Genomic DNA, 27,613 nt, shown 5'->3' on the forward strand with positions numbered 1-27,613 from the left:
TTGCCGTGTGTGCTGGTCCCGCTTGCCCATGAGCACTGCACGGTGAGCTCTCTGCATCTCCATCTATGACTTCCTTCTGTCTGGCTATTACGGGCTGTGCTTCCTCCGCGCAGCTCTCTCGTGTGCGGTCATCACTCTCAGGATTTGCGGTCGTTGTTTCCATTCTGCTCGGGGGGGGGGGGGGGTGAATAGACTCAGGGGATGGAGACAGGTGGTATCTGGATAGACTAAAACAAGATAATCGTTAGTAGTATGTCCCGCATGGACAGGCTTCATTCCGCATTATTCCTTTGATATATACATTATTCATTCTTTTGTTTTGTTTTTTTGAATTCGTAACCGACCTGCTTGCCTGAGTACAAGGCACATCTCTGCCGGCAGCCACATGGCCACGGCCCCCGACTGTCTTCCCAATATGGTCGCCAGGGGAACACAAATGGGTCCTTACCCGTGGCTTCCGGTATGGTAGAATGCCCCCTACCTTTTTTTTTTTTTGCAAGCATTGCCGCATTTGCACAGCGTTACCGACAACAAGATCCAGGAACACCAAATGCCAACCCCCGACCTCGCAGGCGCAATTTTTTTTTTTTTTTTGCGTAAAACGCAGGTCCTCCTGTAATTTTTAACACTCCTTTTGCGATTTAACAGCTTTGAATAACTCAGGAAATTGAATTACCTCACTAGTCACTCACATCTCTAGATCATTTACAGACATGCTAAAAAGAAGCAGTCCCAGCACAGACTCCCGAGGACCCATCGACCCTTCTACACTGAGAACACCGACCACTCAACCCCTCCCTCTGTTCACTCTCATCGAGTTCCAATCCACACACAACAGAACCTCCTACCCCATGTCACTCCAACCTCCCCTGGAGTCTTCATGGGGCACCCCGTCAAATGCCTTTTGAAAATCCACATCCTCACGATCAATAACTCCCTCCCATGTACTTGTGTTTTTCTTTTTTTTTTTTTAATTGGGACCGAAGAGAGGGAGCGGCCTGGCCTGGACCGAAACCCCCCCCCCCCCCCCCCCCCCCCACCGAGTCGCCCCGGCGGCATGGTCAGTTTTTTTTTTTTTTGCTTACCCTGCACAGCAGACAATGTGAAGGGAGTTGGTGAATCGCATGACTTTCCCCAGAGCTCGCCAGGACTTCACGTGCCCTGAGAGATGTTGGCCACCGTCAGGGCCTTGCGTTTCCACGCGGTCACGCGGTGCGGGTTGCCAGAGGTGTGGACCGCTTCCACTCAGTGTGCGGCCGTGGTCTGGCGCGTGGACCAACAGGTTTGGCCTGCTTTATCTCAGCCCTGGTGCAGTCGATGCAGGCCACTGCCCGGACGCCAAGAAACTATGGCGCCCGGGCTCGGCCAGGGGGTTATAAACCCCCTCGCTTTTCCCCTCCCATCCCAGCGGGCTACCGTGGGCCAGCGGGGAAACCTTCTCCCCTTTGCTCGGCCCCCTCACCCCCCGCTGGGCCCGTTCGCGCAGGCCCATTGGGGCATGGCGCCATGTTATGGTTGGCTCCATGCAACCGAGGGCACTATGCCTCGCTTGAAACAGGAGGGACGTGCAATGACAAAAGTGAAATTGTTAGCTGTTCCAGTTACCTGACATAAGGCAATAGGAGCCGTAACATGTTTTATAGTGAGTTCTGTTTTTAGTTGGCTGAAATCACAGCATAATTTACTGAGCACAGAAGGGTCCAAAACGGGAGGCAGTGTTTGTCCACAGTACAGAATTCCCCAAATTAGGAGGTTCTGGGTCCATAAGCAAGGTGAAATAAAGGAGTCCTATATCCAACATTATGAATTTAGTGTTGTTGTTTGACACTGACAATGTTTTTTTTGTTTGTTTGTTTGTTTTTTTTTCCTTTCTTTATGATACAGGTTGAAGACTTTGAACTGTGGAAGCGTCCTTTATCACAAGGAGCCCTGGCTGTTGCTGTGGTAAACCGGCGTGAAATTGGGAGCTCTCGTAGTTTCGTGCTTCTGGGCAACGACTGGGCATGCAAACAGAAGTGTGTGATCACCCGACTCTTGCCAACCCACAAAGATCTTGGGCTGCACAACTGTACCTCAGCCATCAAGGTCCAGGTGAACCCAACGGGAACTGTGCTGCTGAAGTTGACTGCAAGTGAAGATACTGCCCACCACAAGCTTTTCTCTGAATCCGATACATGGCATTCTATGGACACTTTATGAAGATTTCTGCTAAACATTTTTGAAATACATTCATGCTTGATCAGGCTGAAAAATAAAAGGATACTGTATTCTGTACCACTGAAACTTGCCCCTTCAGCAGCTGAAAAGTCACTAATTAAGATATGCCTTATTTTACAGGAAATAAAGGTTGGTCTTCCTGTATTAAGAATGCAATAAGAAAATTATGTTTATTACTGTTGTGTATGTTCTGGATGAATAAAAAGTGGAATGTGAGCAAAGTACAAGGAGTATTGGGCTCCTGATGGTTGTCAAATTGATTGAACAATAAAATTTACAATTTGAAAAAAAAAGAATGCATTAAGACTGCTTTCACAGGCACTGCCTTCAAACCAAGTTTGCTGTGGCTCTCAGTAAAATTCTAGGTAGCTCCTGTTTCATCTGACAGGTTCACAGTTATTAAAAAATAAAGTTTTACCAATAGGAAACTATAGCATCCTCAGCCACAATCTTATCCCTTAAAGCTCTTTTCATTGAGAAAAGCTAGGCAGATAGTCTTGAACGGGAGCCCGCCTGCATATAAGCATGCAGTGGCTGTGCTACTGAGGTAAAAGACAATTTTGGATGGAGCCTGTCCTGACATGTGGTGGTTGGCAAATTAATGAGCAGAAGGATTCCCAGCTCTTATACCTCTAGGCTGGCTACCAGAGGACTCTCACATAGGCAGTCTGTTATAAAATCAGGCCCTCAAAAGGGACTTTGAGAATTGGTACTAAAACCCTCTCAGTCACGTTTTTGATACTGGGTGAATTTTATGCTATTTATTTATTTAATTGCATTTGTATCCCACATTTTCTCACCTCTTTGCAGGCTCAATGTGGCTTACAATACATCATGGATAATGGAAAAGAGAAGAGAATAGACATTTGGTGTTACAGGATTTTGGGTTGCATGGTACTATAAGTTCTTCAGTCCATATCTTTCAGAGATTTTAAGATTCAGATAGAGTATTTTTAAGCCATGTCTGCTGAAAACTAGACCAGGTCTTTGCTTAAGTCTGTCTAGTCTGTACAGCTTTTTAAATAAAAGAGATGAACCTCTAACTAGGCTGAAATGTCAGTACAGATGAAATGACAATGTAAAACACTACGGCCAAATCTAGTTGTAACATAGCCAAACAATGTGGAGCAGGATATAAAATTTATAACTTGAAACTGGTTCTTTCTGTACACCGATGGCAGGGCTGCTTCTGCAAAACCTAATTTTCAGGCCCTGCTCATGGGAAATAAAAACAGCTGTGAGTAGAACTGGAGGTGGCAATTTTTTTTTTTTTTTTTGAGGGGTGAATTTTCTGTTTTTATAGATCTTCTTTAACTCTTAAATGTCCAGTTGATCAATGGAAGACATTCTACCCCACTCCATTGATTGTGCGGACCCTGCCTTAAAAATGATTATTTATGAGATTTTAAAGATATTGAGGAATGGATGCATGCATTGATCTTATTGAAAAGTGATAGTAGAATTTGTAGTGGTCATCCAAGATGAAAATAGGATGTACTCAAGAGGCCCTGTGGATAGGAAGGCAGTTGAAATAAAAACCCAAGGCAGGACAGTGACAAGCGGACAAGTGATAGAGAGAGAGAATTCAAAGATAAACGTTATGGAAGAATGGTTAGACGGACAAAAAACTGAAAAGGAATAGACTATATTGCTGCTACAGCCAACAATCACCTATTCTGTCAAAATGCAGGAAGATGGTTCTTTATTCTTTACAGGCTACATTTTATGGGCCCTGTTTACTAAGGTGCATTAGTGTTTTTAGCGCGCCTACACTTAGCACGCACGCTAACCATGTAGGCACGTACATGTTTAATACATGCACATGGTTAACGCGTGTTAAAAATGTTAATGCACCTATAACGCTGCTTAGTAAACAGGGCCCTATATACGGTGTTTAAAAAAGTGCCATTCTATAAGCCGCACTTACAGTTAGGCTTGATTTATAGAATAGCACTGGTAATCGTGCCTAATTTTAGGTGCAGCCATTTGCACCAACTTAAATGTGCAAATGTATATGCCTACATTAGGCATGTACCCCTGTGTGTTAATTTTAGGACCCCCCCCCCCTTCTACCTATGACCTTTCCATTTCTGCATCCCCTTTTTCAAATCATGCGTAAAATTTAGATGTGGATCCTGTGTCTAAATTTATACATATAAAGTTAAATTAAATGTAATTAGGGCCAATAATTATGTGTTAAAAAGCCAATTAGTGGCACTAATAGTTTGTTATTTAATTAAATTGTGCACGCACACCCAAATTCACGCGTGTGCAATTTTTGGCAATTTTTACAGAATTAGGGGTTATGTGTGTAGAGGCTCTGCAGTTGTCCAAGTATCCTGTAAGTCCCAAGATGGCAGTGAATATATGTGACAGCCATAAATGAAGAATAGAGGCTGGAAGTGATGTCTTAGCAACGTGCCCAAGCTCAGACATGAACCTTGAGTACTGCATTCAATTCTGGTCGCTATATCTCAAAATAATTGCAGAATTAGAAGAGCGACCAAAATGATAAAGGGGATGGAACTCCTCCCATATGAGGAAAGGCTAAAGAGGATAGGGCTCTTCAGCTTAGAAAAGAGGCGGATGAGAGGGGATATGATTGAGGTCTACAAAATCCTGAGTGGTGTAGAACGGGTAAAAGTGAATTGATTTTTTACTTTTTGAAAAAGTACAAAGAAATACTTTTAAAACAAATAGGAGGAAATATTTTTTCACTCAAAGAATAGATAAGCTCTGGAACTCGCTTCCGGAGGATGTAGTAACAGCAGTTATGGTATCTATCCTGGAGGAAAAGTCCATAGTCTGCTATTGAGACAGACATGGGGAAGCCACTGCTTGCCCTGGGATTGGTAGCATGGAATGTTGCCACAATTTGGATTTCTGCCAGGTACATATGAGCTGGATTGGCCACTCTTGGAAGCAGGATACTGGGCTAGATGGACCATTGGTCTGACCCGGTATGGCTATTCTTATGTTCTTAATGATTCTCTAGCTCTTTCACTTGATCAAACCTCAAAATGAATATAGACAAGCCACAGCCTGCCCTTTAATCAGTGCACGTATACCTTATCACCCTGACCAAGTGAAAAGGTTTAGTTGTCAAAAAATTAAAGCTCTCTCTACAGAAACCAGTTTACAAAGGAGGTATAAGAGATGGACATACTTAATACCCTTATATGCTCCTTCAAGAAATTGTTTATAGAAAAAAAGAGATTGGATTTTCAACTACTAAATACATTGCAACAAGGACATGGGCCTTTGGTTTCAATACTTCCTATATTCCTAGTTATTTATTATCATCATCATCAATCTTTATTTGAAATACTGCATATTCATTAAATACATCTAAGCAGTTTACAATAGAAGTCCAGGGGAAATAAGGGAAGCAAACAGGAGTGGAAACAGACAAAGAACATAAACATAGAGCAACAAGTGACTGTTCATGATCCCGGGTGTTGGTTTTCCGTCCACGTTATACACTCTATAAGTCCCTGCCATGGCAAAATCTTGCCAATATCTTGAACGTTATTATTTCAATGCCCAGGCTACAAAGAACAAATGTAATATAATTTATGATGTGGAGTGTCATTTTACAAACTCGGTCCAAATCAATTTAGACACCCAAGTTGGGATGTTTCAAGTTCTGCTAATAGTATCTTAGAACATGATCTGCAGACATAAGAGCCTGTTCTAAAGTACACGGTGAAATGTGTCCGGTGACATGCAGTATGAATATCTATTTTAGACAAATAAATGTCTAAAATATCTATGGGACAACACAGGAATGTAAACATCTCTGTAACAGCGTATGAACGTCTCTGTTATGAAATGGTAATATATTTGTGTGCTGGAATATAAATGCCATTTTTAAAACACACATCTATTTTTCAGAAGTTGTTATAGAGCCCAGTATCCCTTGCCAATTTCGCTTTCAGGGGTGACGTCAACCTCTGGGGGTATGAGAGGTGACTTCCCCTAATTCTTTCAGTGCAGCACAGCTCAATAGGAGCACTTTTCTGAAACCTGGACATTCTGGGTAGCATGTATAACTCCTGGTGTCCATCTTTTTGGACACAGACATTCATTTCCCTTCTAAAAGGGGAATAAATGTCTCTTTTCTGGACTATGCCTAGTCCAATCCAAAAAATGCCCAGGCCTCGCACCCTTGTGATTTGGATGTTCTTCAGTTTTAGATGTCCATATTCCAGCTTTGTAAAATTGGAATTTAGATGTCTATGTACTGGTTTATGGACGTCCAAACACAAATGATGCTTCTAAAATAAGCACCTGAATGTTTGAGCTGCACTCTGACATTTGGTATGTTGTAGAATTATGGCATTCAGATGCAGATATGTTAATTTTAAATCAGCTTTGCTCCTCAAATTATTCTAATGGACACAATGCTAGGGGGAGGAGAACACTATTGTGTCTCAGCTACAAAACTGTTACTGCTTTTTGAATTTGGGTGTTTATGTTTAATTTGTCATCCCTGGACTTCATTGCAATATAATCTTTTCCTGCTGATTTAGTTTTCTGCCTCACTGTCCACTGATCTTAATGCAGTTATAATTCTTGGTGATTTTTAATGTGTGTATGATTAATGACACAAACCCACATGAAGCGTGTTTTTAATCTCTATAGCTTCTTTTGAGCTTTTTCCAACAGTTGGCTTTCCCACTCATTGCGCAGGTAATATGTTAGATTTATTGTGTATTCTTTTATTTAACCGTTTCTTAGTCTTCTTTCTCCCTCCAGAGTTTCAGCTCAAATTTTCCCATGCTAAGATTCATCAAGATAAGTTTCTTGAGTGTTTGCAGGGATTGTCAGAACAAAAATCTAAGGCGGGGGGGGGGGGTATATTTTCCAAATATACACAGCCGATATTCAACTTCAGATTCCATCTATCATCAAGGCTCCTTTGCAGGTAATGTATTTCTATGTTCAGAACTTGGATTAGTGGTGACTTAAGGTTGATCACAGTCACAGATAAGACCGAGACTTTGTGGGTTAGCCTCATGTTTTTGGAACTACAAAACATAAAGGTTGGGGTTGCTACCATTTTTTAATCCCACGTGGTCTACAAATTGGATGTGCAAGTAGATTCCTAAATTCCAGCTCACATGTCATTAACAGGTTAGAGCAACTATGCTTTCCTCTTTTATAAGTCTCTTCTGAAGCCTGGTGAATTTAGATCAATATTGAAGGCAATGGTTTTGGGTAGGTAGGGTTATAAATCTAATAACAAATAGCAAGTAAAGACCAGCATGGTTCATCTGGTCTGCCTAGTAAAGTGGTTAGTCATACCAGTCAGTCTGTGCAGGTTACCTCCTCTATGCCTTAAGATTGTACCTGCCACTCCAAATGTTATACCCTTCTATGTCATTTGTTTTGATCCCATCTGCTATCATTCTGTGTACCTGTGTAGAGTGGAGGAGTGGCCTAGTGGTTAGAGTGGTGGACTTTGGTCCTGGGGAACTGGGTTCAATTCCCACTGCAGGCACAGGCAGCTCCTTGTGACCCTGGGCAAGTCACTTAACCCTCCATTGCCCCAGGTACAAATAAGTACCTGTATATGTAAGCCGCATTGAGCCTGCCATGAGTGGGAAAGCACGGGGTACAAATGTAACTAAAATAAAATACCTGGGCTTTCCCAAGGTGGTTCAAGATGCTTTTAAAAGCAGTGCAAACAGTTTTGAATGCTGTTGACAGGCCAAGAATTTCTAGAATAGATCTCTTCATACTTGAAAGCCCTTCAAGTTTAAAATGTGTATGCTGATTTTTAAAACATTGTGTAACACTGAGCCTGTATATTTGAAGGATCTGTAGGTTCTTTATCCACCATCTTGTATTCTGCGGTTAGCAGCAGTGGGTCAGCTGGCCATGTCTGCTATGAAGGTAGCTAGATTAGTTAAGACCTGTACTGCTGCCCTCTCAATTGCAACCTGAGCTATGGAATTCTTTGCCTGAACCACTGAAAGACAAATTATTTACAGGTCATCATATCTACCTATCCATTTAGTGCACTGCATATTGGCAGCTAGAGGAGTAATGCACCTGAACTCAAGCTTCCCTTCCTATTTTTACTGCTCACAAGTAAACTCATAACTCCTTTTGAATATACTCCAATTTTTGACCAACTTGACTCTGATGCAGCTTAATGAAATGCTGGCCATCGGTCACGGTCTGGTTTTGCTGGGAGACTATACAGCTAAGTATTTTAAGCTGAAGTTCTGCTGCTGAATTAAGTATAATTTTTTTTTTGGAGGTTTTTTTTTGCCTATGATGAAGTCCTGCTCTACCAGCTGACAGCTTCTTGATGGTTTTTCCTCCCTTTTCATCATTTTTAGTTTTTTCATTGCTTGTTTTGTGTTTGTATTTGTATAAAGAATGTTTATTATTTTTTTGTAATATTTTTTTTGTTAACCCTGGATATTACAAAAGTCCTAGGGGGTCACTTAAATTTGGACACGGATCCCAGATTGGTGCCCAAAATTTAGTTAATGGGCTCCAATGATTTAATGAATGGAGCTAATAAGCACTTAATTGGAACTAAGATTTGGGCACCAAATGTACAATCTGGCTATGCACTGTTCTATAATAAATGCCTAAATTGGATCATGCACAACTCAAAAGGGGGTGTGGCCATAGGAGGGGCATGTGAAGGTCAGGGCGCTCAAATGAGATGCATGCAGCATGTGGTGATCCATGCCCAATTTGCACACCAGGATTTACACTAGGTTTCAGCTAGCATGTCCTTGTGCTGAATTCGGTGCTCAATATTATTCTAGAGTGTGCAGCCTGAAGCGCCCTTTTATACAATAGCCTTGCGCACCAAATTTTATTGGTGGTTTATAGAACCTGGCTCATTCTGCATTTCAGAATGGCAATAACCACATACAGTGGCAGTGTTACCCATCAGTTCTTACACCTAATTTGAGTTACATAACCTTAAGATAATTTCTCATTTGGACATGGGATTGGGAGGAGCAAAGGGGAAATATTAAAGGGCTGGCCCCATCATTAGGCAAGAGGGCAGTAGTTCTTAACTAAGTCCTCAAGACACATCCAGCCAGTCAGGTTTTCAGGATATCTTGCTGTACACCACCTTGGGTGAATATTTTCAAAAGGCGGTATATAAATCCACAAGGAAAATAAACGAAAGCGATTTCTTCATGCTTATTCCTTGTGGAGATCCTAAAAACCCAACTATCCATATATGGCCAGATTCTATATAAGGTGCAGCTAGTTGCAAGCGTTAAGGTGTGCGTGTGGCCAATTTACATGTGCTACTCAATTGAATAATGAGCCAATTAGTGATACTGGCCAACAACAACCAATTATCACTAACTTGCAATAATTGGAGTTCACACACACATCTTTTTAGGTGTATTCCAAAAAGCAGCACACGTGCACTCCAACATGCATAGCTGAAAAGAGGGCATAGACAAGGGGGGGGGGGTGTAGACATGTCAGGGGCGTCAATCAAATTTATGCACATTGTTATATAGTTCAGCGGAACACACATACATTTAGGTGCAGGCATTTACACCAGGTTTTTAGTGGGGTAAATGGCCCTGCCTAAATGTATGCCAGTTCCCCTAGCCTATGCGCTATTCTTACAGTAGACAGTTTATAGAATAGTGCTATGCGCGTTATTCTGTCACACCTACATTTTAGATACCATCTACTGAATCCGGCCCATAATGCCTGGCCAGAGTTAGGACACAGTGGAGGCAGGATATAGGAAGCAACATTCAAGTATAGTATTAGGATGCAGAAGTTTAATATTGTGTCTTGTCATTTTTTTATGTATTTTGTTGTGTTATTATTATTATTACATTTGTATCCCACCTTTTTGCAGGCTCAATGTGGCTTACAATTCATCATGGAAAGAATGTACATTTGGTTTTACAGCAAGTTTTGAGTACATGATGGTGAAATACATAATATTGCAAATAGAAAAGAGTATACATTTGTTTTAGCAGAAGTTTTGGTTACTTGATGGTAAAATACATGATAGTGTTAAAGCCATAGATATTAGGTGCATGATAGTGTGAAAGCAGAAGACATTAAAGAACATTCTTGGTTATCTTAAAGAAAGTAGAGTTACGCGTGTTGTTCTTTATGATATATTTTGTCGAAGAGATAAGTTTTCAGGAGTTTGCGGAAATTGGTCATTTCGTAGACGTATGGTTGTTCCCTGCCCAAAATAGTAGATTGTGTGTGTTATAAGTTTTTAACTAAACAAACCACTAGCCTGGCGCAGCAAAGATCAGCTACAGGCAAAGCAATACATCTGAAAGCCAAACACAAACCATCAATGCATACTTTACCTGCAAGAAGGGTGGACAATTTACAAATTGCCTATTTGACTGGGTAAATGACTTTTGGAAATTGTCTTATTTGTGTTTTATATATATATATACACACATGGAAACCAGCAGGAGATCTTGCCGGGGGGGGGGGGGGGGTGTTTATAAGCAGCATATTTCCTGATCTCCCCAGATACGTTTTAGAAAGTAAACTGTTTAGTTTTATAATTGATCCATATTTCAGTTACCAGTTATTTGCTGATTGCACTTTTTCTGTTCATTGTTCAATATTCTTAAGACAAACACTATTCAGTTTATTGCCTCTGCTGTCTGGACTGATAAAGAATCCTGGTGGTTTGTGTGCTGGGTCTGCGAGTGCTTTCTGGGAACTGTGGGACTACTGGGAGTGTGGCCCCAGGAACCTAGAAATCACTAGGGATAATTTGAGGATGGGAAACTCACCCAGATGCGGTTGTGACCCAGTCGGTGGAAGGAGGGTGCTAGTGTAGACCACAAGCAGCAGGTGCAGGCAGACCTGAGCTGTGCTGGGGATAGACCCTCCAGGATAACCCCAGGCGGGTGGCTAGGTGTTACCTGACAAGGGGGGATAGATTAAGGGCCTCAAAGTTAATTGAAAGACTGCCTATTACTTCCTCCTTTGTGCAATCTGGATAATGCTGACAAATATGATCAGGTATCTTTCCTGGTTGTTTTTCACCAACATTTGATAAAGAATTGTTAGCCAATTGGCTGTTTTAAGTCAAATTTGGGAGTATAAATAATTAGTAGGCACTAGAGCTTATTGCCAACTAAGAGAAAATTTAAAAAAAAAAAATTCCAAGAGTTTGATGAAGGCAGTGTTGGGGATTATTTTTGTTAATTTTGGATGGGCCTTAGCCCAAGGTGGGTTGGCATGCATACAATTCTCTCCTCCCCTCACCCCACCCTCCAGCTCCACAAAATATAAATACCTAAGCCAGCAGAAATGCAAAGCCCCACCAGCCAGACTCATGCCTGAGTCACACCTGCAGCAGCACTAATTTAGCACATGCTCTCTCCCCTGCATGCTCAGTTCAGGTCTGAATATGCACAGGAGAGCAGGCATTAGCAGCCGGAAGCTCGACTGCTAAATAACTGGTGCTGCAGGTGAACCTCAGACAGGAGAGGTCTTTGGATGGTGGGGCTTGGCATCCCCACCAACCAGGACAGCAGAGGGGTCCCGAGGTAAAGATGAGGGAGCTCAGACACCACCCCCCTCCCCCCCCCCCCCGTGGGTATGGTACTGTCACAGGGATGTCAGAAGTGTTTATATTAAGTCCATTCTGTTTTACTTTATAATCTGAGTCTGATCTTCTGGATTGCTCTTATATCCATTATATGATGGAGATAGTGCATGCAAATTTTTCACTCATATTCTTTGTAGACACCCTGACTGGTTAGATATGTCCCAAGAACTACTACTACTATTACGTAACATTTCTAGAGCGCTACTAGGGTTACGCGGCGCTGTACAGTTTAACAAAAAGGACAGTCCCTGCTCAAAGGAGCTTACAATCTAAAGGATGAAATGTCAAGTTGGGGCAGTCTAGATTTCCTGAATAGAGGTAAGGTGGTTAGGTGCTGAAGGCGACATTGAAGAGGTGGGCTTTGAGCAAGGATTTGAAGATGGGCAGGGAGGGGGCCTGGCGAATGGGCTCAGGGAGTTTATTCCAAGCATGGGGTGAGGAGAGGCAGAAAGGGTGGAGCCTGGAGTTGGTGGAGAAGGGTACTGAAAGGAGAGATTGGTGAGAGCGGAGGTTACGGGTAGGAACGTAGGGGGAGATGAGCGTAGAGAGGTAGGAAGGGGCTGCAGATCAAGTGCATTTGTAGGTTAATAGGAGAAGCTTGAACTGTATACGGTACCTAATCGGAAGGCAGTGCAGTGACTTGAGGAGAGGGGTGATATGAGTATATAGGTCCAGGCAGAAGATAAGACGTGCAGCAGAGTTCTGGACGGACTTAAGGGGGGATAGATGGCTAAGTGGGAGGCCAGTGAGAAGTAGGTTGCAGTAGTCAAGGCGAGAGGTAACGAGAGAGTGGATGAGAGTTCAGGTGGTGTGCTCAGAGAGGAAAGGGTGAATTCTGCTAATGTTATAGAGGAAGAAGCGACAGGTCTTGGCTATCTGCTGGATATGCGCAGAGGAGAGGGAGGAGTCGAAGATGACTCCGAGGTTGCGGGCAGATGAGACGGGGAGGATGAGGGTATTATCAACTGAGATAGAGAGTGGAGGGAGAGAAGTGGGTTTGGGTGGGAAGATAATAAGCTCAGTCTTGGCCATGTTCAGTTTCAGGTGGTGGTTGGACATCCAGGCAGCAATGTTGGATAAGCAGGCCGATACCTTGGCCTGAGTTTCCGCAGTGATGTCTGGTGTGGAGAGATAAAGCTGGGTGTCGTCGGCATAAAGATGATATTGGAAACCGTGAGATGAGATCAGGGAGCCCAGGGAAGAGGTGTAGATTGAAAAAAAAGGGACCAAGGACAGATCCCTGAGGAACTCCAACAGAGAGCGGGATGGGGGTGGAACCATGAGAATGTACTCTGAAGGTATGGTGGGAGAGATAAGAGGAGAACCAGGAGAGGACAGAGCCCTGGAACCCAAATGAGGACAGTGTGGCAAGAAGTAAATTGTGATTGACAGTGTCAAAAGCGGCAGATAGGTCGAGGAGGATGAGGATGGAGTAGTGGCCTTTGGATTTGGCAAGGAACAGGTCATTGCAGACTTTAGATAGTGCCGTTTCCGTCGCGTGTAGGGGGTGAAAGCCGGATTGAAGCAGATCAAGGATGGCATGAGAGGAGAGAAAATCAAGGCAACAGCTATGAACTGGCGCGTTCAAGTATCTTGGACAGGAAGGGTAGGAGGGAAATTGGGCAGTAGTTCGAGGGACAGGTAGGGTCAAGTGATGGTTTTTTTGAGGAGTGGTGTGACAACAGCATGCTTGAAGGTGTCAGGGACAGTTGCAGTGGAGAGAGAGGTTGAGGATATGACAAATGGGGTGGGGGGGTTGACTGGAGAGATGGTGTTGAGTAAGTTGGTGGGGATGGGGTCAGAGAAACAGGTGGTGCATTTCGAGGAGAAGAGAAGATGGGCAGTTTCCTTTTCGGTGATATCAGGAAAAGAGGAGAAGGAGGCCTGGGTTGGTTGGTTGAGGGAGTGGGTTAAAGGGTGAAGAGGAGGAGATGGTTTGGTGGTGAATTCAAGGTTGATCTTCTGCACCTTGTCGCGGAAGTAATCAGCCAGTGACTGAGGAGTGAGGGGGGGTGGCGAAGAGATGACGAGGGTTAGAGCTGAGGGAATTAGTCAACTGGGTGTAATAGTCCTGTTTGGCGAGGAATAGGGAGGACTGGAAGGATAGCATGAATTTGTAATGAATGAAATCAGTATGGGTGCGAGATTTCCTCCAGAGGCGTTCAGCCGATCGGGCGCAGGAGCGAAGGTATCGGGTGCAAGGGGTCAGCCAGGGCTGGGGATTAGTACGCCTTGTGCGACGGGAGATGGATGGTGCAAGGGTGTCCAGTGCAGAGGAGAGTGGCATTGTAAGTGGAGACAGCTTTGTCGACAGACTCGGAGGACATAATGAAGGGAGGAGATTAGCGATACTAGAGGATAAGGTGGGAGGGTCGACAGCCTGGAGATTCCTGGAAGTAGTGGTTAGTGTTGGGCGGGACTGAGGGGGAGGGTGATGAAGTGTGAAGGTGATCAGGTGATGGTCAGAGAAAGGAAGATCTGAGGCACAGAAGTTGGAGGGTGAGCAGGTAGAGGAGAGGACGAGGTCAAGACAGTGGCCAGATTGATGAGTAGGGGTGGTGGAGCTCAGTTGGAGGTTGGAGGAGGAGGTTAGAGTGAGGAACTGAGAAGCATAAGAGTCGGATGGGTCATCAGTGTGTATGTTAGTCTCCAAGAATGAGGGATGGGGATGAGGGCTCAAGAAAAACGGAGAGCCAGGCATCAAAGTCGGTAAGGGAGGGAGGGACTTATCAGGGGGACGGTAAATGACTGCAACTTTGAGTGGCAGCGGGTAGAATAGACAGATGGAGTGAACTTCAAAGGATGAGAAGCAGTGAGACTGCGGTAGGTTGAAAACTGCAGGAGGGCGAAAGTAGAACTGGGTTGAGAACTCCTGCTCTTATACTGGTATTGACACTGTGTCCAGTTTCTTATAACAATACTTACATATCTTGTTACTGTAATCTTATTTAGAGTAGGCTGTGCCTTTCTAACCCTCTGCTAAAGAGAAGCTACATTTTCTTAAGACCTCTCCCAGAGCAGAGGCTAGTCTGGAAAGGAATCCTCTATGCAAGATGTTTAATGTTTACAAAAACGTATTTAGCCTTGAATGTAATTGCAGAGTCTCATTTATGATTCACATCAGTCCATGTTATTTGCTTGTGCCACTATTTGCAATGTTGCCTATTTACTAAACAAGCAAGTTGACAAACACCCAACATAAGCTTCAGAATTAATTCTGCAAGACTTCTTGTGCTGCTTTTTTTTTTTTTTTTTTTTTTTGGGGGGGGGGGGGGGGGGGGGGGGGGGGGGGGGGGGGGGGGGGGGGGGGAATACAGACATCAATTCACAAATGCACCTGAACTGAAGCTTTCCTTCCTATTATTAAGATTATGGGTTTAATGACCTTGCTGTGTAATATCCACTGCACATCAGTGCAGATTAAAAAACAAACAAAAAAAACACACATACAACTCACATACCACACAAATTTAGATAAGTTTTCAAATATCTTTATTGCAATATGCAAATAAACCCCCAATGAAACAAAGATCTTAGAACTGGATGACCTGGCCCTGTAAGGAAAAGAAAAAAAAAAGTTATCTGTATCTGCTCATGACAAATGGCAGCATGCAGCTCCATACAAATACCACAAATCAAAACTAAGATTTCAGCCATCTTGGACATAGCTTAGTAATTGCAGTTTTCAAAAGGTAGATAGGTAAAACTGTCTCCACAATGTGGTCACAAGTACACATGGGTTATACTGAGTGCCAACTTCCAACTGCACTAAAATGAGGTGGTCCTGTGGATATGCTTAGGTCAGAGGTAGTGTATACTAGCTCTCCCTCCACACACACACACACACACAGTATGTACAATATACATGGATGCTTCGTATGTGGTCTTTGTTTTCTAGTTTGTCTTGTTCCATGTCATTGTGTTTCTTATTAGCTGTTGTACAGCACTTCAAATGGTCCTCAGTTCAAGGAAGATTAATAGATACAACAGCCTATGTACATTGCAAACCAACATGTCAGGCTATTGATATTGTGTACCACGTTCCCTTGGCTTTTCAATAAGGGCTTGTACATTCCCAACATAGGCTGAATAAAGGGCTAGATTCAGTAAATGGTGCTGAAAAATAAGCAGCCAGGAAAAATCAGCGCTGTTCTATAAAGGGCACTCCAGGCTGAGCAGCCTTTATAGACTAGCACCTAGTGGGGATTCTCCCGCCCAACCTTGATGCGAGGACTTAAGCCAGGTGAAACTTGATGTAAATCCTGGCACACAACTTGGGTGCACAACCCCCAAATTCCACAACACTGTGCTTAATCCTTGGAATGCCTCTGACCCGCCCATGGCACACAGATTATTATAGAATCTTGAGCAGTCAGATCTGCATGCAAATTCAAATTAGAGCCAATTAACATCAATAATTCATTGCTACCAGCCAATTATTGTTAACGGCTCATTAATTAACTTGTACATGGATCTCAGGATCAAGCACAAATTTAGGCACTATTTATAGAATTCAAGAGAAAGTGTTCTGTTCATTTCCATTAAACAGGCTTATATCTCAAATCAAATCAAACTGATGCATGTTAAAAGAACCTATGATAATTGTGCAAAAGTCATCTTTATAGTATAACATCATCTCTTTTGCTACCTCCAATACAACTCTCGCGGTGGCATAACATTTTCTTTAAATCTGCAGTGGTTTCCAGATGCTATTTATACTCCCAAAAGACCTGTGTCCTTGTTTTGATGTTTTTTCTGAAACTGAAGCCTCATGCTACTAAGAATACCCACTGAAACCAGAAAACACTGTACTTGCCACAAATGCACCCACAAACCCAACCTTAGCTGGACAGAACTGACTGTTTAATCATGAAGCCCAAGAGCCTACCATGCCTACCTTCCTTTATAGGATACTAGTTTAACGATGAAAATAGGCGACTATAATTTAAGCGCATGCACTTATGCCAGCCAAAGAGCTGCTACATATGTGTGCCTAGGTGCCAGAGATAAAAAGTCTTACCCATGCTCCACCTATGTGCATTCACACTATGTAAAATAGTGCTTAGGTAGCATCTGGACATACATAATCTGCACTAACTGTTAAAAAGGCTAAAATCCCATGTAGTTATGATTAAGGGCTCATACCATCAGGATCCTAGCCCTGGTTCACAATGAGCTGTGACCCCCAAGAGAACAGCAAAAAAAAAAAAAAAAGTTCACCAAAAATTATGAAGCCCATTAATAAAGAAAATTGAGGCACGTCCATGTCCACCAATACCCTGCCCCTGTATCTTGTATAGTACACATTAATCCTCCCCATGCTTAATAGTGAACAGTTCCTGCTTTGGCCACGAGTTATTTAACCACACCTAAGCAGTTAAAAGGTTCCCAAACTGGGCCCAAACAGCTCCACGCAATCTGGAATCGGCAGTACACACGTTTTATCTACAATGCATTTCAATGCAGATATCCCAAAGACCCAGAATGGGTAGGTTTGCTTGTGAATCATATCTTTGCAAGTAAGAAATTCTAGTACTCTAGTATTTCCCAGTGAAAATGTTTACTTCCTAAGTCATACCTTTCTTTTCTTGTCACCTCCCAGTTCAAAATGCTTGCATCTCTTAATAGCCAGCATCCTTTTAGACCTGCAGTTTGGCTCCACGCACTCAAGCCTCAAGACAATCTTTTTGGTGGTCTTAGCCTGGAGAAAATAAAGTGGATCAGTACAGGGAACCTATCCATTCAGACATTTTTTTCAGTTAGATTTCCCATGTGGGACCTACAGAGAGATTTCAAACTCAGTATATGATGAACAGTTTAATATGTTTCTACCCAGTCTTCATTTCATTACAGACCGCATTAATCAACCTGCCAATACCATAGGGTGGCTCACAATAAGAAATAACTGAGCATTCTCAGGAATAAAGCTTCAAAATTACAAGACTCCAAAACAGATTCTTACTTAACACAAATTTCCTAAACCGCTACCAAATGGACTTGGGAAAAATCCACAATTCCAGGAATAACATGTATAGAATGTTTGTACGTTTGGGAAGCTTGCCAGGTGCCCTTGGCCTGGATTGGCTGCTGTCGTGGATAGCCTCCACCTACCCTCCTCTCCTCCTTCCTGTACACATTAATTGATTTGATTACTTTATTTTTGTCTATTAGATTGTAAGCTCTTTGAGCAGGGACTGTCTTCTATTTTTGTGCAGCACTGCGTACGCCTTGTAGCGCTATAGAAATGCTAAATAGTAGTAGTAGGATAGGATGCTGATCTCAATGGACCCTTGGTCTTTTCCCAGTGTGGCATTACTTATGTACTTCCCAAATAAAGCTTTCAGAGACTTTCTAAACTATTTGCAATTCCTCATATATCTCAAAGACACAGACAGTTTGTTCCAGTTCCTCACAGCCAAAAATAGAAACAATGTAGCAAGTAGCCTCTTATACCTGAAGTTCAGAAGAAGTATAATTTTTTGCTAAAATACTAACTAAACTCCTAATATATTCAGGGGCTCAACCATGTAGAACCAGGAACACAGTAGTACAAATTTTTAAATATCACCCTGGTCTCTATTGGTAACCAATGTAATTTAGTCAATAATGGCAAAAGCATTATCAAACCTCAATGCTGACAAAATAACATGTGCTGCAGTGTTCTGTGATGTTTGTAACCTTTGCAGTAAATACATATGAACAACTTAAAAATCTAAAGGTGGACAAAGCACTGGGACCGGACGGGATCCACCCCAGGATAGAGGGATCTCAGAGAGGCTCTGGCGGGTCCTCTTAAAGATTTGTTTAAGAGGATCCCCCTTGGAGACGGGACAGGTTCCGTGGGATTGGAGAACAGCGGAGGTGGTCCCTCTTCACAAAAGTGATAGGGAATAAGACGGAAACTACAGGCCCGTAAGCCTCACTTTGATTATTGGAAAAGTAATGGAAGCGATGCTGAAGGAAAGGATAGTGAATTTCCTAGAAGCAAATAAGTTGCAAGATCCGAGACAACATGGTTTCACCAAAGGGAAATCGTGCCAAACAAATCTCATTGAATTCTTTGACTGGATGACCGGAGAATTAAATCAAGGACGTGCTATGGACGTAATCTACTTAGATTTCAGCAAAGCTTTTGACACGGTTCCCCAAAGGAGGCTCTTGAATAAACTAGACAGGCTAAAGATAGGACCCAAAGTGGTGAACTAGATTAGTGCTGGAGCCGATTCTATTCAATATATTTGTGAGTGACATTGCCGAAGGGTTAGAAGGTAAAGTTTGCCTTTTTGCGGATGACACCAAGATTTGCAACAGAGTGGACACCCCGGAGGGAGTGGAAAACATGAAAAAAGATTTGCGGAAGCTAGAATGGTCTAACGCTTGACAATTAAAATTCAATACGAAGAAATGCAAAGTGATGCATTTAGGGAGTAGAAATCCAAGGGAGACGTATGTGTTAGGCGGGGAGAGTATAGGTACCGACGGGGAGAGATATCTTGGGGTGATAGTATCTGAGGACCTGAAGGCGACGAAACAGTGTGACAAAGCGGTGGCCGTAGCTAGAAGATTGGTAGGCTGTATAGAGAGGTGTGACCAGCAGAAGAGGTTTTAATATCCCTGTGTAAGACATTGGTGAGGCCCCACCTGGAGTATTGTGTTCAGTTCTGGAGGCCGTATCTTGCGAAGGATGTTAAAAAAATGGAAGCGGTGCAAAGAAAAGCTACAAAAATGGTATGGGATTTGCGTTACAAGACGTATGAGGAGAGACTTATTGACCTGAACATGTATACCCTGGAGGAAAGGAGAAACAGGGGTGATATGATACAGACGTTCAAATATTTGAAAGGTATTAATCAGCAAACGAACCTTTTCCAGAGAGGGGAAGGTGGTAGAACTAGAGGACATGAAATGAGAATGAAGGGGGGCAGACTCAAGAAAAATGTCAGGCAGTATTTCTTCACGGAGAGAGTGGTGGATGCTTGGAATGCCCTCCCGTGGGAGGTGGTGGAAATGAAAACAGTAATGGAATTCAAACACGCGTGGGATAAACAAAGGAATCCTATTCAGAAGGAATGGATCCTCAGGAGCTTAGCCGAGATTGGGTGGCAGAGCCAGTGGTGGGAGGCGGGGCTGGTGGTTGGGAGGCGGGGATAGTGCTGGGCAGACTTATACGGTCTGTGCCCTGAAGAGGACAGGTACAAATCAAGGTAGGGTATACACAAAAAGTAGCACATATGAGTTTATCTTGTTGGGCAGACTGGATGGACCGTGCAGGTCTTTTTCTGCCATCATCTACTATGTGACTATGTTACTATGTAAACCACATTCATTCAATAAAGGTTTATACTGAAAACAGTACAAAAAATGCTGAAGACTCACATCACACAGAAGTTCAATCCAATCCAGCATTTACAAAGTCTAAACTAATTTCAGCAGGATGATAGGGAGTGATTCAAGGAATTGTGGACATCAAAGAGGGTAACGTAGTGGTCAGATTTCAAACCCATAACAAATGACTGCAAAGTAGCCCTGCTACAGGGTTCCCTCAGGACCAAGCTACAAATGGGGGGAGGAAGGGGTTAAAAGGATGCTTTATTAAAACAATTGTTAAAATCCATGAATGAATGCTCAAGAAGATAAAAGAGAATCATCAAGCCAAACGAAAACGAAAAACAAATTGTGCAAAGTGGGATGGCCTGTTGATTCTCCCACATAGCGTACAGCATGGCCACTAAGGCAGGTTTAATTCTTGTTGTCTAATCAGGCCCACTTAACAACAGGAACATGTCTGAGAAGAAAATGTGGACAAGAATGGCTCTCGATGATTTGGCTACATGCATAAGGATTAAAATATGAAAAAAACCTTAGACAGCTGCTAAGAACAACAACAACAACAAAATATCATGTTTTCATACAATTCAGTTACATGGGCTAGTGTTCAATCTAGTTTAGTTGCTGCTCAATAAAACTGCAACTTTCAAAGTAACAAAACCAATTCTTCCAGAGGCAAATACAACTGCTGTGGTCATTTGAACTTTTGCCTTCCCCTGGACCACTAGGAATTTACCCAAGGAGTAACTTAAACATGATTACTTTCCCACAGCTGCCAAGTTACCCATTCCAGAAGAAGATTTAAGGTCAGTCCTGAATTTCTAACAATATCCTGATATATTATGGGACTGACAGCTGTGACTTCAAATGGGCAGCATCCAAGACTACAAATTCCAATTGCCCTGGCTAAAACCTACCCCCCCCCCCCTTTCTGGAACTGGGAAACTTGGTGTGCTCTCTGCTGTGCAGGTTGCTACTGCATTATAATTCAAGAAACCTGAAAGGCCAGTGCAAGTTTTCATTGCATGCGAACAAACCCCCTTTTACTTTGCTGCAATTCAATGTGGTCTGTCAAAACAGCCTCCACACTTTATGATTTAAGCAATGCCCACCTTCTTACGGAAAATAGGCTTTGTTTGACCACCATAGCCACTCTGCTTACGATCATATCTTCTTTTTCCTGCACAAGAGAAAAAAAAACATTATTCAATCTTCACCAATTAACAGGTGTAGGTTCTGTGGCCCCTAGTCATGGACTATCCCTGCAATGGCTTAGCTAAGTGATACTTACAGAAGGAAAAACTTGAGTAGGGAGTTCAAAAAGCAAGCATGACACACCATAACTCAATACAACAGCAATTCCCAACCTTTTCATGTCTACAGAACACCTACAATTTCAAAAATATTGTGCAATACACCAACCACTACAGAGCAGCTAGTGTGACTAGGAGAAAATACTTCTATAACCAAAAGAAAAAGTTAGGAAACCAGCATAAGACTGGAAGGACTCAAAGGAAGCAGCTTAGGAGAGAGGAGCTGCTTCTATGTGATGTATCTTGGCCACAGCAGGGCTTGGCTGTGTCAGTTAATCCCATATTCTGGAGGTCATACTAAATATAAGGAGAAAGGTAGCAGAAAGGAGTCCCTGCGTCTTTCAGAGCCACCACTGGTTGTCTTCTTGGTGGTAGTCTGGACCTGAGCATCAGGAGTGATGATTTTACCCCAACATATACCTACAAGCAGATGATCAAAAGCCCTGCGCTGTTCCAAACAGTGCTCTAAAATAGCGCTGGAACAGCATGGGGCTTTACCGCACCGATGATCAGAGATAATTGCATGCAAATTTAAGAATGCAATTATCTCTGATCATGGGGTAGAAGTGTGGGAGAATTGTGTCTGTGCATGCGCTCAGCACAATCCTCCCGCACTTGTTTGACAGGTCTGGGCTGCCAAAAGCCCAAACCTGTCAAACACAGGGGCTGGAAGTCCATGGGACCACCAGGCCCCAACTACCCCTGCCCTGAGCAACGGAGGCTGGAGGTCCAGAGGACCTCTGCCCCCCCCCCCCAGGTGGGCGATCAACCAACCTACCCCCCCCCCCCCCCCCCCAGCGACAAGGGGGCTGGAGGTCCTCTGATCACGGGGCATTAGCAAACGCCGGCACCAGTATGGCGCTAACAGCCACTAGCCCCGGTGTTTGCTTCTGATCATCCCCCTGCTAGTCAGGTATAAAGGTGATTGTGGCAGTATGTCCCTAAATAACTTGCTCCAACTATTTGGAATCCCACAGAGGAAACTGCTAGGCCCCAAAAAAAACAGTAGGAAAGGATTGCCCAAGACATTCTTAACCCATACAATGTGGTCACTTCAAACAGGCTCATAAGAAGGAATGACTCTGTGCTGCAGCAAACTCCAATCTGTCTACACTGAAGTTTTTTTGTTTTTTAAGCAAAGTGTACCAAAATATTTTTAATGCTTTAAATTTCCACCATACAACCTTTAAATGTACACTCTGAATATCTGACAGGACTCAAACTTCCAGCTCAGATAGAGTAAGCTCCTGAAGCACCAACAGCCATAACCATGTGATCATATAAGGTGCTTCTAGAATGAATGTTCTCAATTTTATCTCTGGAATCCTCTTAATTTGTTTGTGGAGGTCCACTGTCCATACCTACTCCCTTTTTGCTTTGGATTTTTGCTAAGGGTCTGTTCTGGTCACTTTGGCTTTGAAAATGAGCACCATAGTTTCTTTATACCTCAATGTGACTCAATGAAAACCAAACTGCAACTAGTTTAAGATGTCAGATTATTATTATTTTTTTTTTTGCTTAAGCATCTAGCTCATGCTTTTTACATTCAGGTATAGTAGGTATTTTACTCATATATCTCTGATTTATATTGGAATGTTTGTCCTCTTGATTTTACTGTAAACCACTTTACTGGGAAACTATCTTGAAGGATGGTCTGAAAACTATATATATATATACACACACACTATATTATATTTGTATATTTACCGGATTGGTGATTGCCTCTACAGTTTGATGTAAGCCACATTGAGCCTGCAAATAGGTGGGAAAATGTGGGGTACAAATGTGATAAATATAAACATCTGGATTATGTCTTACCCATGGCATACAGAGAGTCCTTGCCCTTCTTGTACTGGGTCACTTTGTGAGGCTGATGCTTACAACATTTTTTGCAGTAAGTCCTACGGGTTTTTGGGACGTTCACCTACAAATAACACCACATATAATCCGTAAATCCTAGTGCAGCACACTATCACAACACAAGGTAAAGAAAGAAAATAAAGCTCCGCCCAGAACTAAAGTAGCCTACTTTCTAGCGCAGAAGCCACATCCATAGTGCACACGCAAGCTTGCATATGAAGAAAAACACTTATGCCGAAGTCTTCACATCTCCCTCCCTCCCCCCCCCCCCCCCCCCCCCCCCCCCCCCCACTGTCCTCAAAATTTTGCAGGGGTAGGACCCTAACGTTATTATAGGAGAACACATACATATTACACAGTGATCAAGTCGAGGAGGCCGCTAGACAGAGGAGGGTGGGGATCTTGCTGGTTTCCAGTGATTAGTGGAGGAGAAGATAATGCATGTACACAAACGAGAGCTATGTCCAGATTCACCCAACTTCCCCCTCCCCGTCGCGCGGCAATAACGATCTGTGTAGCGAATAAAGCCTCCAAATACCGCACGGCGCCGATTCCTCAGAGTCCCAGCAGAGCTCTAAGGGAGCCCCGAGGCTGGTGGCGCCGAGCCCAACAGAGGATGGAAACAGATCAGTAAAAAAAAACACAAGCGCTAACTCTAGTACCTACCATTTTGCCACCCACAACAGTCCAGAGAGAAGGAAAATTGGCCGGAAGCGGAAGTGTATAGTAGCTGGCAGAGAGGCGATAGTTATAGAGTGGATTCACTGCTAAGGTTGAGATGCGCTCTGCGCCCCCTACTGTCGTGGAGGTGTGTTTGTATGCACCAAATTGAAATAGGTCGCTCAGCTTCCTCCCCCAGGTCCCCCCCCCCCCCCCCCACATCCCCGTGTTTCGCAATCGTAGCCTTGCAGGGAGAGTCTTAAAACTGCCATCAGTGGCCTACCCTGGATCTCGGTAAATAGAACACAGAAAATTTCAAAAGCCTACTGACTGGGCTGATTCCAGGGAGCTGGTAACTGACACAGTTAGGCACCTCCTGGCCTTAGTGTCCAAAACTGATGGGGAGTTCCTCAGGGATCTGTTCTTGGGCCCCTCCTTTTCTCAATCTACACCTCTTCCTTAGGCTCCCTGATCTCATCTCATGGTTTCCACTATCATCTTTATGCTGACGACACCCAGCTGTATCTCTCCACACCAGACATCACTGCGGAAACCCAGTCCAAAGTATCGGCCTGCTTATCCGACATTGCTGCCTGGATGTCCAACCGCCACCTGAAACTGAACATGGCCAAGACTGAAATTATTGTTTTCCCACCCAAACCCACCTCTCCTCTCCCTTCACTCTCTATCTCAGTTGATAACACCCTCATCATCCCCCCGCAACCTCGGCATCATCTTTGACTCCTCCCTCTCCTTCTCTGCGCATATCCAGCAGATAGCCAAGACCTGTCGCTTCTTCCTCTACAACATTAGCAAAATTCGCCCCTTCCTCTCTGAGCACACCACCCGAACTCTCATCCACTCTCATTACCTCTCACCTTGACTACTGCAACCTACTCCTCACCGGCCTCCCACTTAGCCACCTATCCCCCCTTCAGTCCATCCAGAACTCTGCCGCACGTCTTATCTTCCGCCTTGACCGATATACTCATATCACCCCTCTCCTCAAGTCACTTCACTGGCTTCCGATCAGATACCGCATACAGTTCAAGCTTCTACTAACCTACAAATGCACTGGATCTGCAGCCCCTCCTTACCTCTCTACCCTCATCTCCCCTTACGTCCCTACCCGAAACCTCCGCTCTCAAGACAAATCCCTCCTTTCTGTACCCTTCTCCACCACCGCCAACTCTAGGCTCTGCCCTTTCTGCCTCGCCTCACCCCATGCTTGGAACAAACTCCCTGAGCCCATACGCCAGGCCCCCTCTCTACCCATCTTCAAATCATTGCTCAAAACCCACCTCTTCAATGTCGCTTTTGGCACCTAATCACAACACCTCTACTCAGGAAATCTAGACTACCCAACTTGACATTTCGTCCTTTAGATTGTAAGCTCTTCTGAGCAGGGACCGTCCTTAGTTATTAATTTGTACAGCGCTGCGTAACCCTAGTAGCGCTCTAGAAATGTTAAGTAGTAGTAGTAGTAGCTTTCAAGGTAAACAGCACCAAATATGGATATGTAGTGTAATGTGGAGTGGAGGAGTGGCCTAGTGGTTAGAGCACCAGTCTTGCAATCCAGAGGTGGCTAGTTCAAACCCTACTGCTGCTTCTTGTGATCTTGGGCAAGTCACTTAACCCTACAAACTTAGACTGTGAGCCCTCCTGGGACAGAGAAATATCCTGTGTACCTCAATGTAACTCACCTTGAGCTACCACTGAAAAAGGTGTGAGCAAAATCTAAAAAATAAATGTATGTTGTTGTCACGCTGTTTTACTTGTAAAGCAGTATTGATGCAGCCTCCATTGTATGCATAGTCATTGTGCATATCCTGAAAACCTGACTGGTTTGCACTTGTGTCACTGAAGGACCTGAGCTGCTTATTCCCAGGGCAGTACTAAGGCAAAGTAGGCAATTGCCTAGCAGTGGCGTAGCTACGAGTGGGCCTGGGTGGGCACAGGCCGACTCATTCTTGCCTCAGACCCACCTAGTCTAGTGACCCATGAGACCTCTAAAACACCTCAGTGGCAGCGCCTCATTCCCCTCTCTTCCTCTTCTCCACTTGCGGCCCAGCATCTGCCCTTTCTCTCTCTCTGAACCCCCCCTCCAGTGTACCTCAGAGCCAGTGGCAACGGTGATTCCTATAGGCAACCTGTGCCAGCCCTGAAGGCTTCCCTCTACCGTGTCCCCGCCAGTGAAGAAACAGGAGTCGGTAGAGGGAAGACTGCAGGGCCAGTGCAGGTTGCCCATTAGAATCGCTGCCGGCGACAGTTCTGAGGACGACCTGGGAGCATAGGCGCCCCGTATTGGGAGCATAGGCGCCCCGTATAGGAGGCTTGGGGAGGCCCAATCGTGGCCTTCCCCTGGCTGCTGCTGCCCTCACAAACGCAGTGCTGCAGTCAGGCAGCTCTCCCTCCTTCCTTCCCACTCTCGGCTCCCTGACCGGCAGCCCCAACCCCCCCCCCCCCCCCGCGTGCGTGAGTGTGTGCGTTTTAACCTGTTACTTTCTGTGGGAGCGACATCAGTGACAAAGAAGGCACTGCGGGCTTGCCTCCAGCTCCAGCTTCTCCCCTCTTCACACAGTGTTCCGCCTTCTGCGATGATGCATTTCCTGTTTCCGCGAGGGCGGGACACTGTGTGAAGAGGGAAGGGAGAAGCTGGAGGCGAGCCTGCAGTGCCTTTTTCTTCACTGACGTCACTACCATGGAGAGTAAAAGGGTTAAACGCGTGGGGAGGGGGGAAGAAAGGAACGGAGAGGAGGGCTGTCGGGGAGCTGAGGGAGGGCAGGGAGAATCGCTGGACATGGATTGGAGGGGAGGGCAGGGGGAGAGAACGGGAGAGAACAGATCGCTGGACAGGGGGAGAGAAAGGGAGGGCAGGGGGAGAGAAGAGATTGCTGGAGAGGAGGGGAGGGCAGGTGAGAGGAGAATTGCTGGCGATGGAGGGGAGGGCAGGGGAGAGAGGAGAATTGCTGGACATGGATGGATGGAGGGGGCAGGGGAGAGAGGAAATTTGCTGGATATGGATGGAGGAGAGGGCAGGGGAGAATGGAGAGTTGTTGGACATGGATGGATGGATGGATGGATGGAGGGGAGGAAAGTCAGGAAGGAGATGCACATGGATGGAGGGGAGGGAAGAGAGGAGAAATGCTGGACATGGATGAAGTGGAGGGCAGGGAAATGAAGAGAAATGTTGGACAAGGATGGAGGGAAGGAAAGACAAAGGAAGGAGATGCACATGGACGGAGTGGAAGGGAGAGAGGAGAAATGCTGGACATGGATGGAGGGGAGGGAACACAGAGGAAGTAGATGCACATGGAGGGGAGGGGAGTGAGGAGAAATACTGGATATGGATGGATGGGAAATTGCTGAATTTAAGGGCTGGATTGGAACACTTTGAGGACAGATGTTGAAACTGGAGAAAGGATAGGGACAGGGCTACAGATGGTAGACAGGACGCATAAGGACACAGAAGGATGGTGGACATGGTGAGAGAAAAAATATCAAATGGAAAGAAGACACTGCATAAAACAGAAGACACTGGGATCAAAGCTAATAGAAAAACTAAATGCTCAGACAGCAAAGTTTGAAAACATTTTTTTAATTCAGAATTTATTAATTGGAATATGTCAGCTTT

General features: G+C 44.2%; 2 protein-coding genes across 3 annotated transcripts in view; one reads left to right on the forward strand and one right to left on the reverse strand.

Annotated features, from left to right (window-relative positions):
- Positions 1-2,501, forward strand: part of GLA (galactosidase alpha) — a 68,558-nt gene extending 66,057 nt beyond the window's left edge. For both annotated transcript variants that reach the window (XM_030209669.1, XM_030209670.1), the window contains exon 8: positions 1,885-2,501. In XM_030209669.1, coding sequence (XP_030065529.1) covers positions 1,885-2,199 — 315 coding nt within the window. In that variant the 3' untranslated portion in view covers positions 2,200-2,501. The remainder of the gene's footprint in view (positions 1-1,884) is intronic.
- Positions 2,502-15,293: 12,792 nt separating this feature from the next.
- On the reverse strand, positions 15,294-24,059 carry RPL36A (ribosomal protein L36a). Its single transcript, XM_030210338.1, has 5 exons — positions 23,986-24,059; positions 23,278-23,383; positions 21,259-21,326; positions 17,397-17,519; positions 15,294-15,372 (listed from the first exon to the last, which is right to left on the reverse strand). The coding sequence occupies exons 1-5, from the start codon at positions 23,986-23,988 to the stop codon at positions 15,352-15,354; spliced, it is 321 nt and encodes a 106-aa protein (XP_030066198.1). The 5' UTR covers positions 23,989-24,059; the 3' UTR covers positions 15,294-15,351.
- Positions 24,060-27,613: the final 3,554 nt, after the last annotated feature.

Source organism: Microcaecilia unicolor, chromosome 7, assembly GCF_901765095.1.
Source record: "Microcaecilia unicolor chromosome 7, aMicUni1.1, whole genome shotgun sequence".
NCBI lineage: Eukaryota > Metazoa > Chordata > Amphibia > Gymnophiona > Siphonopidae > Microcaecilia > Microcaecilia unicolor.

What these genes read in the sequence shown, in the direction of transcription:
- RPL36A (XM_030210338.1), bottom strand. An exon ending in AGCCTATTTTCCGTAAGAAG is followed by an intron (nt 17,520 to 21,258) that starts GTGGGCATTGCT and finishes TATTTTCTCCAG; the next exon opens with GCTAAGACCACCAAAAAGAT. An exon ending in GAGGTGACAAGAAAAGAAAG is followed by an intron (nt 15,373 to 17,396) that starts GTATGACTTAGG and finishes TTTTCCTTACAG; the next exon opens with GGCCAGGTCATCCAGTTCTA.